Source organism: Parasteatoda tepidariorum, chromosome 3 (genome assembly GCF_043381705.1).
Source record: "Parasteatoda tepidariorum isolate YZ-2023 chromosome 3, CAS_Ptep_4.0, whole genome shotgun sequence".
Classification (NCBI taxonomy): domain Eukaryota; kingdom Metazoa; phylum Arthropoda; class Arachnida; order Araneae; family Theridiidae; genus Parasteatoda; species Parasteatoda tepidariorum.
In genome coordinates this window covers 84,342,928-84,358,712 of record NC_092206.1, presented here as the reverse complement: position 1 = coordinate 84,358,712, position 15,785 = coordinate 84,342,928, and the positions used below count along the sequence as shown (strand labels likewise).

General features: G+C 28.5%; 2 protein-coding genes across 2 annotated transcripts in view; one reads left to right on the top strand and one right to left on the bottom strand.

The window, feature by feature from the left end:
• Positions 1-1,069: 1,069 nt before the first annotated feature.
• Positions 1,070-12,135, bottom strand: LOC107437152 (RNA polymerase II subunit A C-terminal domain phosphatase Fcp1). The gene is made up of 6 exons (XM_016049063.3): positions 11,726-12,135; positions 9,243-9,326; positions 8,561-8,648; positions 8,347-8,472; positions 4,650-4,894; positions 1,070-3,456 (listed from the first exon to the last, which is right to left on the bottom strand). Exons 1-6 carry the CDS (start codon positions 11,953-11,955, stop codon positions 1,851-1,853), a joined length of 2,379 nt encoding a protein of 792 aa, XP_015904549.1. The 5' UTR covers positions 11,956-12,135; the 3' UTR covers positions 1,070-1,850.
• Positions 11,940-15,785, top strand: part of LOC107437153 (unc-119 lipid binding chaperone) — a 21,022-nt gene continuing 17,176 nt past the window's right edge. Inside the window, exons 1-2 of the mRNA XM_016049065.3 lie at positions 11,940-12,522; positions 13,960-14,076. Coding sequence (XP_015904551.1) covers positions 12,336-12,522; positions 13,960-14,076 — 304 coding nt within the window. The 5' untranslated portion in view covers positions 11,940-12,335. The remainder of the gene's footprint in view (positions 12,523-13,959; positions 14,077-15,785) is intronic.

Here is a 15,785-nt window from a genome sequence, read left to right as displayed (position 1 = left end):
TAGAATACTAATTTAAATACAATTGTCTAAGATAAAAAAAAATAGTTCACACATTTGCTATAATTCGAAGAATTTCGAATTTTTATACTGAGACATGAAAATGCATGTTACACCCATAACTCGAGGAAATTAGTTTTTCAAAAAAATAAATAGAAAACAGGGATGCAGATTTGTAAATATAGATGTAAATGGTCAATGTTGAAATACGTAAAAATTTAAATCAACGGCCAATTTAGTTTGTGCAAATGTCACATCTGCAACTTTGGATTGGGCAAACATTAAATTTTTAGTTCATTTTCATGCATTGTTTAGGCCAATTCTTAATTAACTAACTAATTACCTAAGGCCCTATAAATGAATTAAACTGAATATATAAATAACATTCTGAGGCATCCCCTACCTCCCAATTTCTTTGCAGACATCTTTGTTTCGTGTTGAGAAACAGAATTTTTTTTTTTTGAAGAGCAAAACTTAATCTATTTTATATTAATTTTTTCTNTTTGGATTGGGCAAACATTACATTTTTAGTTCATTTTCATGCATTGTTTAGGCCAATCCTTAATTAACTAACTAATTACCTAAGGCCCTATAAATGAATTAAACTGAATATATAAATAACATTCTGAGGCATTTTCCCCTACCTCCCAATTTCTTGACATAATAAAGTTCAATTTTTTCCTTTGGTAATTTTGAATCCTACTTAGAAAATAAGTAGGATTCAAAATCACCAAAGGAAAAAGAAAATGACCCATCTTTAATTACTGTTTTTCAACTTATACATACATGCCTCCATGCTAATTACATATATTTATAGACTGTTGATAAATTATTATTTCAATATTATTAAGAGTTAACAATATTAACAAGTTATTTTAAAAAATTTTAAGTGAATAACATATCCCAGCAAGAGTGCCACCAAAACTGGCATTCACATACAGAATTTACAAAGCTCAATCTAAATAGCTCATCATAAGCTATCACAATTTTCTTTTAAAACTGAAAATGCTATGAAAAAATTAACTAATGTAAACCAAGTGTGCTAATATTTCTTACATAAAAGAAACATACATTCACAACATTTGTAATTAATTTTATTATGGGTATGTATAATTTTAGAAATATCAGGTTTACAGAAAGAAAAAAAATCTGTATTGAATATGCAATAATCATTGTAAGAAAATCGCATTGATAAATTTGTTTCAACATTTACATCATGGACATTCATACTGAAGTATATATTTAAATCTAACTCATTTTAGAGGGAAAAGCATAAATATATCATTATCTTTATTAAATTAGAAGCTCTCATATAATAATTTTAATTTAAAAATTGAATATAGTTATATAACTTATAAGAATGCATTAATTTTTAATAACTTTAAATTTGAAAAAAATCTATTCTCATTAGCTAGTTATTAACTTGCAAATCTTTTTAAACTCTTTGATAAAATTTTAATATCATATTACCATCAGGAACCACAATGTCTAACACATTATACCAGACAAAAACATTAATAATATAGATATTTTATAAAATTAGAAGCTCTCCTTTAATAATTTTTATTAATGAATGAAATTATAAAACTTTAAGAACGAAGTTCTTTTTAGTAACTTTAAATTTGTAAATAAATCTTCTTGAACCAGTTATCAACTTGTAAGCTTTTTAAATTCTTAAATAAACCATAATATCTACAAACATTAGCTAAGTTGAAAATATTTGAATTTCTAAAAACAGTATTTAAAATTTTTTCAGTAAAATTTAAGTTATAAATTTTTTATAATATAAATCGAACATAAGTAAGTTCAAAATTCCAATTCATCAATTTAAAAATGCAGTTAAACACTTTTGACTAGAAATCTTGAAATTCTCGCTTAACAGCTTCCGCCATTTCTTCATCAACAGATCCTATGGTATCTACATCACTGCTTTCACTATTAACAGCATTAAGCATAATTTGTTCGTCTATTGCGTCACACTTACGCCGCCTTTTCCATCCCTTAGGGTAATCTCCAGAAGAAAGAGATTCAACGGAGGAGGAGGATTCTGAAGATGCTTTGGAGTCCTGACTGTCTTCTGATTCCTCACTACAAGCTTGCTCAATCTCTCGATCCATGTCGTCAATTTCATCTTGCGATAATGCTAAACCGGCTTCCGCAAATACTCTTTCAGAAAATTTATCTTCTTCAGACTTTCCTTGCTTTTTTTCAGAACTGAAAGGTCTTTTCAGACGATTATGTTTGCGGAGCAGGATTTCGCTGTTTTCGCTTTCGGTAGCATCCTTCGGGAGAATAAAAAGTCTTTCGTCAGCACGCTCCCATCTTTCTTCGCAGCACAGAAGCCAATCAAGAGTCAAAACCCAAATGTCTTTGTGTTGTCTGGCAGTATTTACTTTGGATGTATTAGATTTAAGGGCGATGAGATGAGTAGTTCGTTTGTGTGACGAGTCTAGAACTAAGTTCCTGGAAACAGTGGCACCTAACGATTCCGCCAACAGCCAAAAATGATGACGTTCGGCATCACAGTTTGTGGGCACAATACTACTAAACACAATATTTACTTTCCTGAGAATTTTTTTGCGGACATCCGGGACAACTTTTTTTAAGTCTGGAATGGAGTTGTCTTTGATTTCTTTTCGCTTCTTATAAAGATTGTAATAAGATTTATGTACAGAGATCAGAATTTCTTCCAAATACAACAAATAATCATCAGTCTCAACAATGTTCAAAGGTGTCTCCTCTTTTCCTTCACCTCCATCTGTCTTCTTTTCTGAATTAGAGTCACAATTGTTTACATTAGTAGCACTAGGCACATTATTATCCTTTTGTATATTTGAACTATTTTCTTTTTGAGCAATATCATCCTTTTTATTTTCTGCACATGAGTTTTCTTTAGAATCTTGTGTTTCTGCCAAGACTACTTCTTTGACTTCTTTAAGAGTTTCAGCACTACTCTCTTTATCACATGACGTTTCGGGATTTTCAATTTTGTTTGAAATGCTTTCTGAATTATTCGTTTCTTTTAAGCCCGAATCATTAGTTTCTGATGTTTCTTTTGATGTCACAGGTTTGTTATCCGATGAGACATTTGCTTCTTCTGACTTTACTGATTTCTCTACTAAAACTGCGTTAGTTTCATTTAAATTTGTACTTGAAGCCTCTGTGGGATCTGGCTTTACTGATTTCTCTACTAAAACTGCATTAGTTTCATTTAAATTTGCACTTGAAGCCTCTGTCGGATCTGGTTTTACTGATTTCTCTACTAAAACTGCATTAGTTTCATTTAAATTTGGACTTGAAGCCTCTTTGGGATCTAAAGGAATTGGAGGAGCATTGATATCACCAGTGTTTCTGAAAAAAGTATAAGGTTTAACGCGAATTACATTGGGTGCAAAATTCCATACATCTTCTCTATCATCAATGATACAAACCATGTGATCTCCTTTTGGAAACAATGCTCTAAAAAAAGAATAATAATAAATATAAGATTGTAAAAAGAATGCTATTAAACAGTATATCATACAAAACTAAAGAGAGGAAGTTTAAAGTTTTTACGGCTAAAATAGGTGTTTTCTTTCTTTGTATTTGTTAAATTAAGAATAAATCAAATAATCTTTCTAAAAGGAGAATTAAATACTCCTACTGTAGTTTTGCAATTAAAACCAATATCTTAAAAACAAATATTATTTGTTAAAGAATTTTACTTATTCAAATTTATAGTTTTGTTCAGTAAGTATTTATCCCTACAAACTAAATGTGCAAGGTCCTTATTTCAGGTGTATAATCAGTTGGCTACAACTGAACAAAAATAGGGGATTATTACACTTAGATGCAAAATAATAAATAAGTAGATTTACACGAAAGTGAAAAATGCATAAATTTTATGCATTTTAAAAGACTTTTATAAGAACAGCCTATAGAAGGCCTACTGTGCCCATCTCAGTTTTCTTTTCCTTGGGCTCCAGGGTGCAGGAGCAGATGTTTCGGATTGGGTGGTCAGTTGAACGTGGAACACCCAGTGTTTAGTCACCAAGCATGCTTGGTACTCATTTTAGCAACCCATTGAAGAGATGAAAGGCTAAATGAACCTTGCTCGGTTCGAGGATCAAACCCAGAACCTGAGGCACAAGATCGTGGAGTGCTACCACTCAGCCACCAGGCTTCTAATCTAACATACATATAGCAAAATTTACAGACACAAGGTCCATCAAAATTATACATAAAGATTTTGTAATGCTCAAATTGAAGTTTATACAATGATATTGAAAAAAAAAATGGAATTACATAATTAAGCCTGTAATCAAGTAACAGAAAAATAAAATTCCTTATTTTCTATTTTTTTTGTAATGTTCTCTCAATTCTGCTTTTTAATTTTCATTAGGAACATGTTTAAAGATGTTCTAATAAGGAGTCTCAGCAATTTTCTCCGTTTGTTGGCTTGCTTTTTAAAAATAAAAAACTTAAATGAAGAACACTCTACAGCATCTTCTGCCTTGCTGAAGAATTTATGGGTCATTTTAAAATTAATAATTTTGGGCTGTCAAAAAAACCTTTTATAATCATATTAAAACAATTGTACAAACATGCTACCGAATCTAAAAATATAAGATGCATTTAATTTTTATTCCAATTCATAACTTTCTATTACTCACTTTAAGTTAGCTGTTTTGGATGTAGGATCAAAACACTCATCTCTAGAAAGAATACGGTGGGAGAAATATTTTCCTTTTGGATCAAGTATTTGAGCAATTCTATGAGCATATAACCTAGCACCAAAAGTACAGATGTGAAGTTCATAAAATCTTGAGATCTTTTCAAGGAAGCTTTGTGTTCCAGGGCGTAATTTTGTGTGGTACCATGGGGAATGCTGGCCATAAAGTTGAAAGTGTGCATCAACCTATAATGTTAATTTTAAATTTAAAAGATAAATAAATTCATATAAAAATAATTTTTAATTTAAACAACCTATCATATAATAAGTAACAAAAATACTTATATTGGCCTATCAGAAACCAAGAAATTAAAGCCATTATTATAATCAATTCACAAGAAAACAAATTTTTTAAAATTAGAAGTTAAGCAAAAGGTTTTTAATTCAAAATTTTTTTGATTAGGAAACAGAAATACATGTTGCTGATTGAGACTCAGCTTAGTAAAAATTGTGAAGTTTTGGAATTTACGAAGTGTAAGATTATTAGTTTCAATGACCAATCACATAAGTAAAGTAAAATGCACCAACTAAAAATTCAACAGACTAAAGCTATTTTAATAACATTACAATAAACTCACCAGAAAATAAAAATTTTTTGGAATTAACCCCTTAACTGCCGCGGGCGTATATATACGTCTCGGCCAGACGATGTGTTAACTGCCCCAGGTGTATATATACCTTTTCCCGAAGTATGATGCTTTGCATTGCGCTGCTAGAAATAGAACTACACCCCTACTTCAGAATGCAGTAAAATGACCTTGAAAGTGTTTGGTTTGCAAATATATTACTAATTTCGGAGGAGGGGGAATGGGAAAAGGATGTTATGGAAAAGTGATATCGTATAATTCGTTTGCTTGTCTCTTTTTGAGTAAGGTCGGGTTTATTCTTTTTTCGCTTTCGTTTCCCGTGTGTAATTGGTGCTTTTTATTCTTTCCATCAACGTCTTCAAATACATCACGAAAATGTGCTGTTTGTTCAAGAAAAAAATTCTCCGTGAATCCCGCTATCAGTGCAATGAATGTGATGTTGGTTTATGTTTCCAACCATGTTTCAGGATTTATCATACAACAGCTAAGTTTTAACATCTTTTATATTGTATTTTTATTATTTAATTTAAATTTTGTATTTTCTTTCTTTCCTTTTTCTTGTCTTGTAAAAGTAAACTGTTTTTAAATTGCAACGCGTGCATCATTTCCCCCCACCAAAACACCGCGTAAGAAAGTGCACTTGAGCGAAAAACGGTGGCACTGGGGAGTGAATCACGTAACTTTTACTCGGCAGTTAAGGGGTTAAGTAATACTTTTCATTAATTTTGGAAATTGACAAAGGGATTTAATTTTTAAGTTTTATGATCAATACTCTATTTAAATATCTATCTAAAATGATTTATCTCATCAGATCTAGTTGTTTTTAAAATTATAAAATTTCAAGATTTGATTATTTATTTTATTTTTTGATTATTAAAAATTTTCTTAATAAGGAAACAGAAATATATGCAATGGAAACTTATTATTATTTTTTGTTTCGAATGAAAGAATTATTCTATTACCTAAACTACTAGAGTAACTAACCATTTGAAATAATTATTTAGTTACTCAGCTAAAAATTAATTTGGTACTATTTAAAAGGCAAAAAAATAATTTAAATATACTTATATTCAATAGGAATTAATCTTATTTTGATTTAAATTGATCAGTTCTCTAGATCAAACAACTTCTAGTAGAAAGTAGGTTCAAAGAAGATAATGGTCAAATTAATTTCTTTGTGTTTCTAGAAGCAAGTAAAATTTTGGAGACAAAAAATTTTGAATAAGTCATAGGCATGATCCCATGCATAAACTGAGAAATTAGGGAACTCTTTTGAAAAAATAAAGTAGGAGTCAGTTTATATACGGATCTTCCCTACCAGAGGACAAGTACCAAACCTACAATAGAAATAATAATAGAAAATTCTTAAATTGAATTTATGCAAACATGCAGTGGTTGTAGCTTAGGTGCAATTCGCATTATTTTTTCATATGTTACAGCAATTTTTAATTTAACCACACTTGTAATATATTTTATCTGAGGAATGAGCATAAAATGAGTTCCAAACCAGCATACACAGTAAAAAACAAGTTTTTTCAATTAACACTGCAGGAATTTTTTAAAAATTGGTTTAAATACTGAGTATTAGATAAATGTTTCAGGATAATACTATATATGGCTTATATATGGAATTACATTTCATATTTGATTAAATTCTGATTTCTGAGCATCTTGGATAGCCATGCTTTTATTATAGTCAATACATATATAAAAATGCTATAATTTTGTCAAAAATTTTTTTTTATTACTTTTTAACAATTACACAAATTTTGTTCCCAAATTTAAAATAATATTTTAATTAATGATAAATTAATGCATGATAAGCATGATAAATTATTTTAATCATTGGTTTTACTTCATGTTTTTAAATTGATAATTTTTTTTAGAAAATTAAACAATTTGAGTCATTGTTCATGTTAACAACAATTAAATATATTGTACATAAATACCCAGATTAAATATATTTTCCATAACTCTAAAATGTAATTCAATTGCATAATTTTATGATTATATATTTTTTATTAAAAATAATTATATATTGTGACACACACACTCTATCCCTAGTGAACTGGTCTAAATGCCTCCATCTGGAAGGCATGAATAGAAATAGTCAGTTAAGCTTTTGAACTCTTAATGGATTCAGTAAACATTCCGTATTCCCTTTGTAATTATAGTATCTGTTTGTAATTTTGTGTGTAACTTAACCTTTTAAATTTAAAATACTGTTACACTAAGAGGGCTGATTTATTTTGACCCACTATCTCTAGACGGACGGACACGCACATACACACACATTGTTAAAACTGGAAAAGACGTTTTTTTAAAAAAAATTTTATTATTGCTAAACCTGTAATTTTAAGTAAACAAAACTGGAAAAGTCGAAGAAAATATCTTCTGTTTGAATGTAAAACCTATCATATGTCTTTTAAATTTATTAGTAATTTTCCACAGTCCTGCACAGAAAATTAAAAACTTTTTCGAATGTGTTTAGGTATTTTGCATATTTAGAGTTTAAACTACTCAAATATATCTATTAAAACACTGAAATTTTAAAGTTACAATAGTAGTAGCTCATTACAGCAATGCTGTCTATGCTAAAAAAATGCTGTGAGCAACTCACCAACTAGAAATTAATTGGAACCATTGAGTAAAAAAATTTTGCACTTTCAATAATTTCTTTAGAAAACTTGATTAGAAAAGTTAACAATCATTTAACACATTAAAAGGTACAACAAAATAATTGATAAAGTGTGTTTTAAATCATGAATAAAATATTTATATAAATATATTATTAGAAATAAATTCATAAAAAAAATTATATCCCTTTCTCTATGTATCATAAATTTTATAAATTAAAGTGCAATTAACGAGCAAACAAGAAATTTTAACCCAGAAAATTGGCTATTTCATCAAGTATATTTGAAAAATGTAATCAGAAGCATACAAGAACATTCCACATGAAAATAAAATATACAAAATGACAAATGTTTAAAAAAACAATTCACAAGATTTATATACAGCAAGTAAGCAAAGAAATTATTAAATTATCACCTCCATTGTTTCTGGAATATTATCATTAGTTGTGTGAATTAATGTCTGATCAAGATCTACTAAGAGTACAAGTTTTTCATTTTTCAACAACCTATCTTCATCATCTTGAGAAAGTTTTTCTGCTTGCTAAAAAAAAACATATTTTCAGGTATAACTACAATATTTTCTCTCCATTCTAAATAATAAATCCAGATATATAAAGAATCTTCCATACCTCGTAAGAAACTTTTAATTCAGGTACAACATGAACCATGCTAAATGTTGCAGCAGCAGTTACATTCTCAAAGTTGTCTCGATCAAGACTAAATAAAAATGAGTAAAAATAATTATAGCAGCATAAAAACATAATAAAGATAAAGTTATTCTTTCTTAGTTATTATTGTTATTGACATAGTAACACAATTATAACATTGTTATTATTATGCTTCTAAGTAATAATTGAGTTATTGTGAATATAGGACTTAACTAATTCACAAATATATCCAACGATAAGCAAAATATGATTCTTAATAAAAGAAAAATTTAATCGAGGCATCATGTCATTAAAATATGAATCTGATTGAGGAAGAAAGTTGCTGACCATTTTTCAGTTCTGGCTAGGACATCTTGTCAGTGCTATAGATGAAGTTTATATTAATAATTTTAAGGTTAGTCAAACATTTAATATTTATCATTTCTAACCATGTTCCTAATAACTCAAACAATATTCAGATTTCATAATTAGGAAATTCTTTACTTGAACACTCTTCTTAACAATTTACTCGCCCTTAAAAGATATCAAAGTTTCACAGCATCATTAACATTTTTTCCATATTTAACAGAAATCTTAAAAAAAGAAAATCGATATGTATTAATATTAAATTAACAATATTATTAAATTCTAAGTAAAACCTCACTTCCTTAAGTCAGTTCCACATTCAGCACATAAATCTTTCATAATTACAGGATGAGAACATGGCTTTACTTTCAAAAGAGGCATCCTAAAAATATAAGCAAAGATTACATAGGTAATTTCATAATACACAACGAGAGCATTAACATCATAAATCTAAAATACTAGGATTCGGTGAAATCTTCAATGACAGAAATTCTTTCATGTAGCAGATAAATAATTAAGATTGTAATGATTTTGCAGAAACTAATAGCTTGCTTGATATTGCACTTCAATGAAACCAGCCTAATTTCTTCAGTTAATGAGGACATTACCATATTGGATCTTGATTGCAGAAACCACCACCTGGTTCTTAAACTTGGGAACAAGAATATAATTTTAAAAAATTATTGAAAGGTGTTCCTTAAGGTGGCAAGTATTTTGCCATCTATTGAGCTTTTTTCTTCTTAACTGGCACCACAGCCCTTGGTGGAGCCCTGGTCTTTTCTAGGAAATTCCTCCAACTGTTCTTCAGTTTTTGACTATCAAAGTGTTGATGTCAGTTTTCTTCTAGTTTCGTGCATATCATTACCAGCTCACAAAAAAATTTTGGGACAGGATTTAATATGGAGAATTTTTCTTCTCTTATTTAAACTAATAATATAACCAACTTTCAATGAGAATCTTTTCAATCAGAATCTTTTAACTAACAATTTTTTTTTAACCTTTCTTAAATTTAACAAGGTAAATTTTGTCATGAAACAAAATCAAAAATAATTAAAAAATTAAAAGCGGTGCTCTAAAAAAAAATTTCTTAAAATACCTAATGTTGTAGCAGAGTCATAACAAAATTTAATAAATAATTTTTAAAAATTGTCATAATTTCAATATTTATTTATTTTAAAAAATGTTTCATTATTTGCTATTTTTTTCTTTTTATTTTTTTCTTTTATTTTCTTTTTTTATGCTTTAGAACATTGCTTTAGATTCATAAAAATTTTGAATCAGCACAACATAAAGTAAAGATTTACCATTTGGCATCCCTGTAGTTTTTAACGCTTTATTTTATGACAAGATCAGCACTAAAAAACAAGATATTTCTAATAGCTTTTTAAAAATCTTTTTAAAAACCACTAAAATATTTAGTATTGATGTTAAATTACCAAATGAAAATGCAAGTTAAGGGAAGATCATCATACTAGAACTTGCACCAAAATTACCACCAAGTTTTGGTAATTTACAGGCAGTAGCCCGATAGAAATAAAAAAATCACAAAAGTGGATCAATTTAAAGGGTATATTTCGCAGTCACCATCGAGCAAGCCAGTAAATATTTCTTTTTAGAAAGTTTAAAATTGCTTTAGCATCATAACAATTGTAGTTGGCACGAACAGGTACCAATACAGAAATAACCCATAATTATGTTTTCAAATATTGGGTTATTTTTATATCGGTAACTATTTGAACTAGGCGAACCTACGATAAAGCGCCAACAAGTTCTTTAAAAATCAAACATTTCAGAAATTTGACTAAAAGGTGCCAAAACCTGGTAATGATTTGGTTGCAGGTACCTATTTAGAAATGTCCAAGGGGCACTCAATACTACACTCGGGTGGATCCCCGAGGCATTAATTTAAAATCTCGCCAAACTAGGTATATGGATGATATTTCGAAGAGATTATTTTGAACGTCGGATCAGACCACAACCACCCAACCAAAATTCTTAAACCTATTTGGTTATTTGATATGTATACTTACGCAAAATTTGGATTTTGTTAGAAAAAAGGTAAAAGGGTTTATTTTTTCGCCATTTATTCTTCTCTCCTCTTGCTGTTAAAATCATCGTTATTATTTCATTTTTTATCCGTTATTTCATTTATTATTATCATTATTACTTCATGTTTTAATTCTTGTGTGAGGTAATAAATTCGAAATAATTTTAATTGTTTTGTTTAATAATCGAAAATCAACGTTGATCCCAGTGTAATAATTTCTAACTTGGCAAGATTTCAAAAATTCGCAAGAGGTGGGCTATTCTAGGATTTTACCCTACACACTAACCATATCCAGAAAATACTATATTGAAAGGACCAATAAACGAGGAAAAGTATAGTGTTATTACGCATACAATATACTAATATTAAATTTATCCAACCCTGGCTCATACAATTGAACGAACTCAGTACTATTCAGATTTTGTTTTCGAAACATATATCACGAAAAAAAAAAGAAGTAAACTAAGTTCGGTAATCAGCTGGAGATAAGAATCACTCATAAATGGTGAAACCACTTAAAAAAATTAAATGTTATATCACCCCCAAAGGAAATACTCGAGTTTCAAAAAGATGTATCCGGAAAAAACATCGAAATATGACACTTCATTCAAATGTATCTTTTTAATTAAACTTCTTAAGTGCTTCCAAAAAAACATTAAATGCTACTCTGCCAATCATAGAATTATTGCAATAATTAAGTGATCAGTTAAATATAAAAATTTCATTTATTTTACCCTGATTCCACAATATCTCCTTCAGAAACTAGAAGTTCAGTCACAGTTCCACCAATATTGGATTTGTACTTAAGAAGTGGTTCTGTTATATCGGATTTCACGCCTTCATTTTGTTTGTAACTTAATATTGTAGAATTGTAATACAATTGATGTCCTACTCTTATTTTCCATTTAGATAAATGAAATGATTTCATTCCATCATATTTGTAAACATGCAAAGAGGTAGCCATGCTTGTTGCTTGTTTTCACTTTTGTTTTTAAAACAATCGCTTGTCTGTACTTGTGGCCAAATGGCAAAAAGTAAATAACTGGTTCGAATGAAAAAATATTTTTCTAAATTCATAGACAACTATCGAAACAAAAACAAAAGTAAAGTTTGCGTAATGTTATATTTAAATATATAAATGCATTATTTGAAGTTATATATTTATTTGCATACAAAAATCATTAGAAAAAAATTTCGATAATAGTATTATTGGATAATCTTCATCGATTGAAATTAGTCTGAAATTGTTTACTTCCTTTTTCGCTATCAACCGTATTTGCGAAGTGTATTACATAATGTTTTAATTAAACTTTCCGAGCTAGAAATTTAAATTCTATAGTGAAAATGAGTGTAGTTAAAAATGCTAATGTATTGAATTCAGGTTCGAAAAAGAAAAGCAGCGGTATTTTGCGTCAAACGAAATCTCGGAAAGATCCATCTGCAGACGCAGATACTGTGACAGAAGAGGAATTGCTGCAAAAAGATGTTGTGACACCTGATGATGTACTAAGGTTAAATAAAGTTACCGAAAGTGAGAAATGCAAATCTATGGATATTTTTGCACCTAGATTATCTATAAATTATTTTTATTCAGTCTTCTTTTTTTTTTGCACCACGTATTCTTTCGCTAGACTTAAATTCGAATGTTAGTATTGTATGCATGACTGCCTTTTTTTAAATGTAAGGGTATCTTTTCCCTAGGAAATTTAACTGAAAAGTGTTTAAATTTGTTTTGAAAGATTTATAATTAAAGTGGGATGATTATCATAACTACGGCAAGGCCAAGTGCCGCCAATTTTTTGGCGACCTATTTNTGAAATGTTAGTAATGAAATATGCATGACTGCCTTTTTTTAAATGTAGGGGTATCTTTTCCCTAGGAAATTTAACTGAAAAGTGTTTAAATTTGTTTTGAAAGATTTATAATTAAAGTGAATTTCAGTTGATTTTTGAACTGATTAATGTACAACAATAGTTGTCAAAATTGGTATTTAATTATTGGTATATATATCAATTGGTTGATCAAATTGTGCTGCAAAAATATGTGGAAAAAAATTTTGACATTAAAACTGTACTGCAATCTAGATTTTGATTAATTTTCATGCAAATTGAAGTTTATTGGTTTTTATATAAATATTAATTCCCATTTACAAAGTGCAAGAGGTGAATGATTTAAATAATTGAGTGAAAGCAATCAAAATCATGATTTTATTCATATTAATTAATAATAAAAACATTGACTTGAATCATGAAGGTGATTTTTCTCCCCATTCATAAAATAAAATTTAAACCTTAAAATTTAAAATTAAAAAATTTTTAAGTTATTGACAAATTATGCTATGAAAAAGTTATTGATGATGGTATTTTCTTATTAAAGCATTCAATTTGTGTTTCCAAATTTTACAAAATTAAAAAACCTTAAAAGGAGTATTGCATGACTTAAAAAGAAAAAACTGTTTTGAAAAGTGCGTTTATATCAGATTCTTCTTATTAAGTCAGTTCTAGCTAGAAAAATTAGAAATTAAGCACTTTTTTATGCAAGTTTATTTTATTGTATATTTTTTTTATGCAAGAGTATGTTAAAGCACATTTATGTTTAAATGATTTTGCAAAAATACTAATATTGCAGAAGAATATTGCATGTTGCAATATTGATTGCTACCTTTAAAAGGACAATTCATAACAAGAAATATGATTTTAGTGTTTTTTGCTCCAAAAATATTAGTTTTAATTTATATTATCACTTGGGAAATCTTATAAAAATTTTAATGTATACTAAAATCCTTAAAATACATTGAAAAATGCTCTAAAAAGACAGATCTTCTTATTTGTTATAAGAATATCTTTTAAATCTTAGGTAACCTTTTTTTAGAAGCATTTTTATGCATCAATATTCCTTATAAGGAGATAGTTTATGTGTTTATATATAATTTTAAATTGACTGACTTATTTCATTATTATTTCTTTAGATTATCTATGTTCACCTGAGGCTAATGTATTCGATATCGATTTTATCCGTTTCAAGATCAGAGATATGGAAACTGGAACTATACTTTTTGAAATAGCTAAACCACCTCCACCTGCAGGTTAACTATCTTTTCTTATTTAAAACTGGATATTTTTGTTAGAACTAATTTATAAAATTGAGCATTTTGTATATTAGGTGACTTTGATACGAAGCTTTTGGAATCTGCTTCAAACTGTTTCGATGATGCCATTCGAAAACATTAAAAAGTTTAATCGGTTTGAATCTTAAGAGAAGAGTTGAGTTTCCTTCTCTTTTTGTTATCAATAAAAAAAATTTTTTTAGAATTCAGATGTTTTGAAAACAAACCTACTATTTTAATACAAAATATTTTCCAACACTGCACCAACAGTATTTTTTTTTTTTTTTTTTAAAAACTTTTTCATCAAACTAAAAATTTTTATAAATTATGCATTTAGAAATTCAGAATTTGATTAGTGCATTTAAAGTCAAACCACATTCAGTTGGAATGTTCCCTAAGTTTGTGAAAGTCATGAGTTGTATTTTAGTTTTCTATTTCTTAAAGGTTTATTTTTCTTACTGAAGTTTAACTTTCTGAAAGAAGTAGTACTTAAAATATTGTTAAAAGAATTGTATTTAAATCAGGGCTCGAAGAAACTCAGAAATTTTACCCGTTGCCAAGGACGGCGTGTCCAACAATGTACCCGTCCTCCTTTTAAACTAACCCTTAGCTTCTAAATAAATAAAAATATAATTTCTCTTATTTATTACAAACATTTATATAAATTGCATAATGAATTAGTAGTTACTAGGATTACAAATACTTGGATTACATTATGCAGTAATAAAAGAAATACTAGGTTACTAATAGTAACCTAGTATTTCTTTTATGAAATAATTTAAATGACAAAGATCAAGTTATCTGGAATGTCAATTTATCTGAGGGTGCTGCTTTTTTTAAATGAACCAAATATGATGTTTGCCAGTTCCACAACGTTAGAAGTCCAAATGCACAGAGCAACTTTTCTTTTGTTTACCGATTACGTGAGCATACGCATTTGGTCTGACGAAGGAATTAACAGGATTTCTAGATCGGAGGGTCATTTTAGAAGTGAGGTGCTAGACTCTTGTAAGATGACAAAAATGAAAAATGTATCACGAACATCAACGGGAAAATGGCCGTCTGCACCAACGTCGGATTCGAGAAATTTGTTGTTCGCTGGGAATTTTTTACTGCCGCCGACGGGCCGTTTTTCGAGTCCTGATTTAAATAAAGAATAATGGCATCTTCTAATTATGAATTGAATTATTCAAAAAATCAAACAGTTGATTGATTAGCAATTGTTAACTTAAACGATAAACTTCTCAAAAGTTGAAAAAATTTGAAGCATCTTCAAAAGCATTATGTCACAGAACAAACTCATTGAATTTTTTGTTTACCTCTAATATGCATGAAATATTTGCTGTACTTTAATTTCTTTTACTGATTTATGTTTAATAGTTGTCTAACTTTTTTTATGTTAGTTTTATTCACTTGAACAGAAACTTTAAAGAATGAAAGTATGTTAATGGTTCTCAACTCTTGAAAAATATATATTTTATTATTAATGCATTCATTATTTCAGTCAAACCTTGTTATCATGGGGTATCAAGAGTTGTTGTAAAAAATCGAATGAAACAGAAAAATGTAAATAAAAATTAATAATTAAATAAGTTTTATTAACTATGGTTAAACTGCAAGTAAATAGAACCGAATATGAGATAAAAATGAAAAGTACACAATAAAGAAATGAAAAAAAGGGGGGGAAA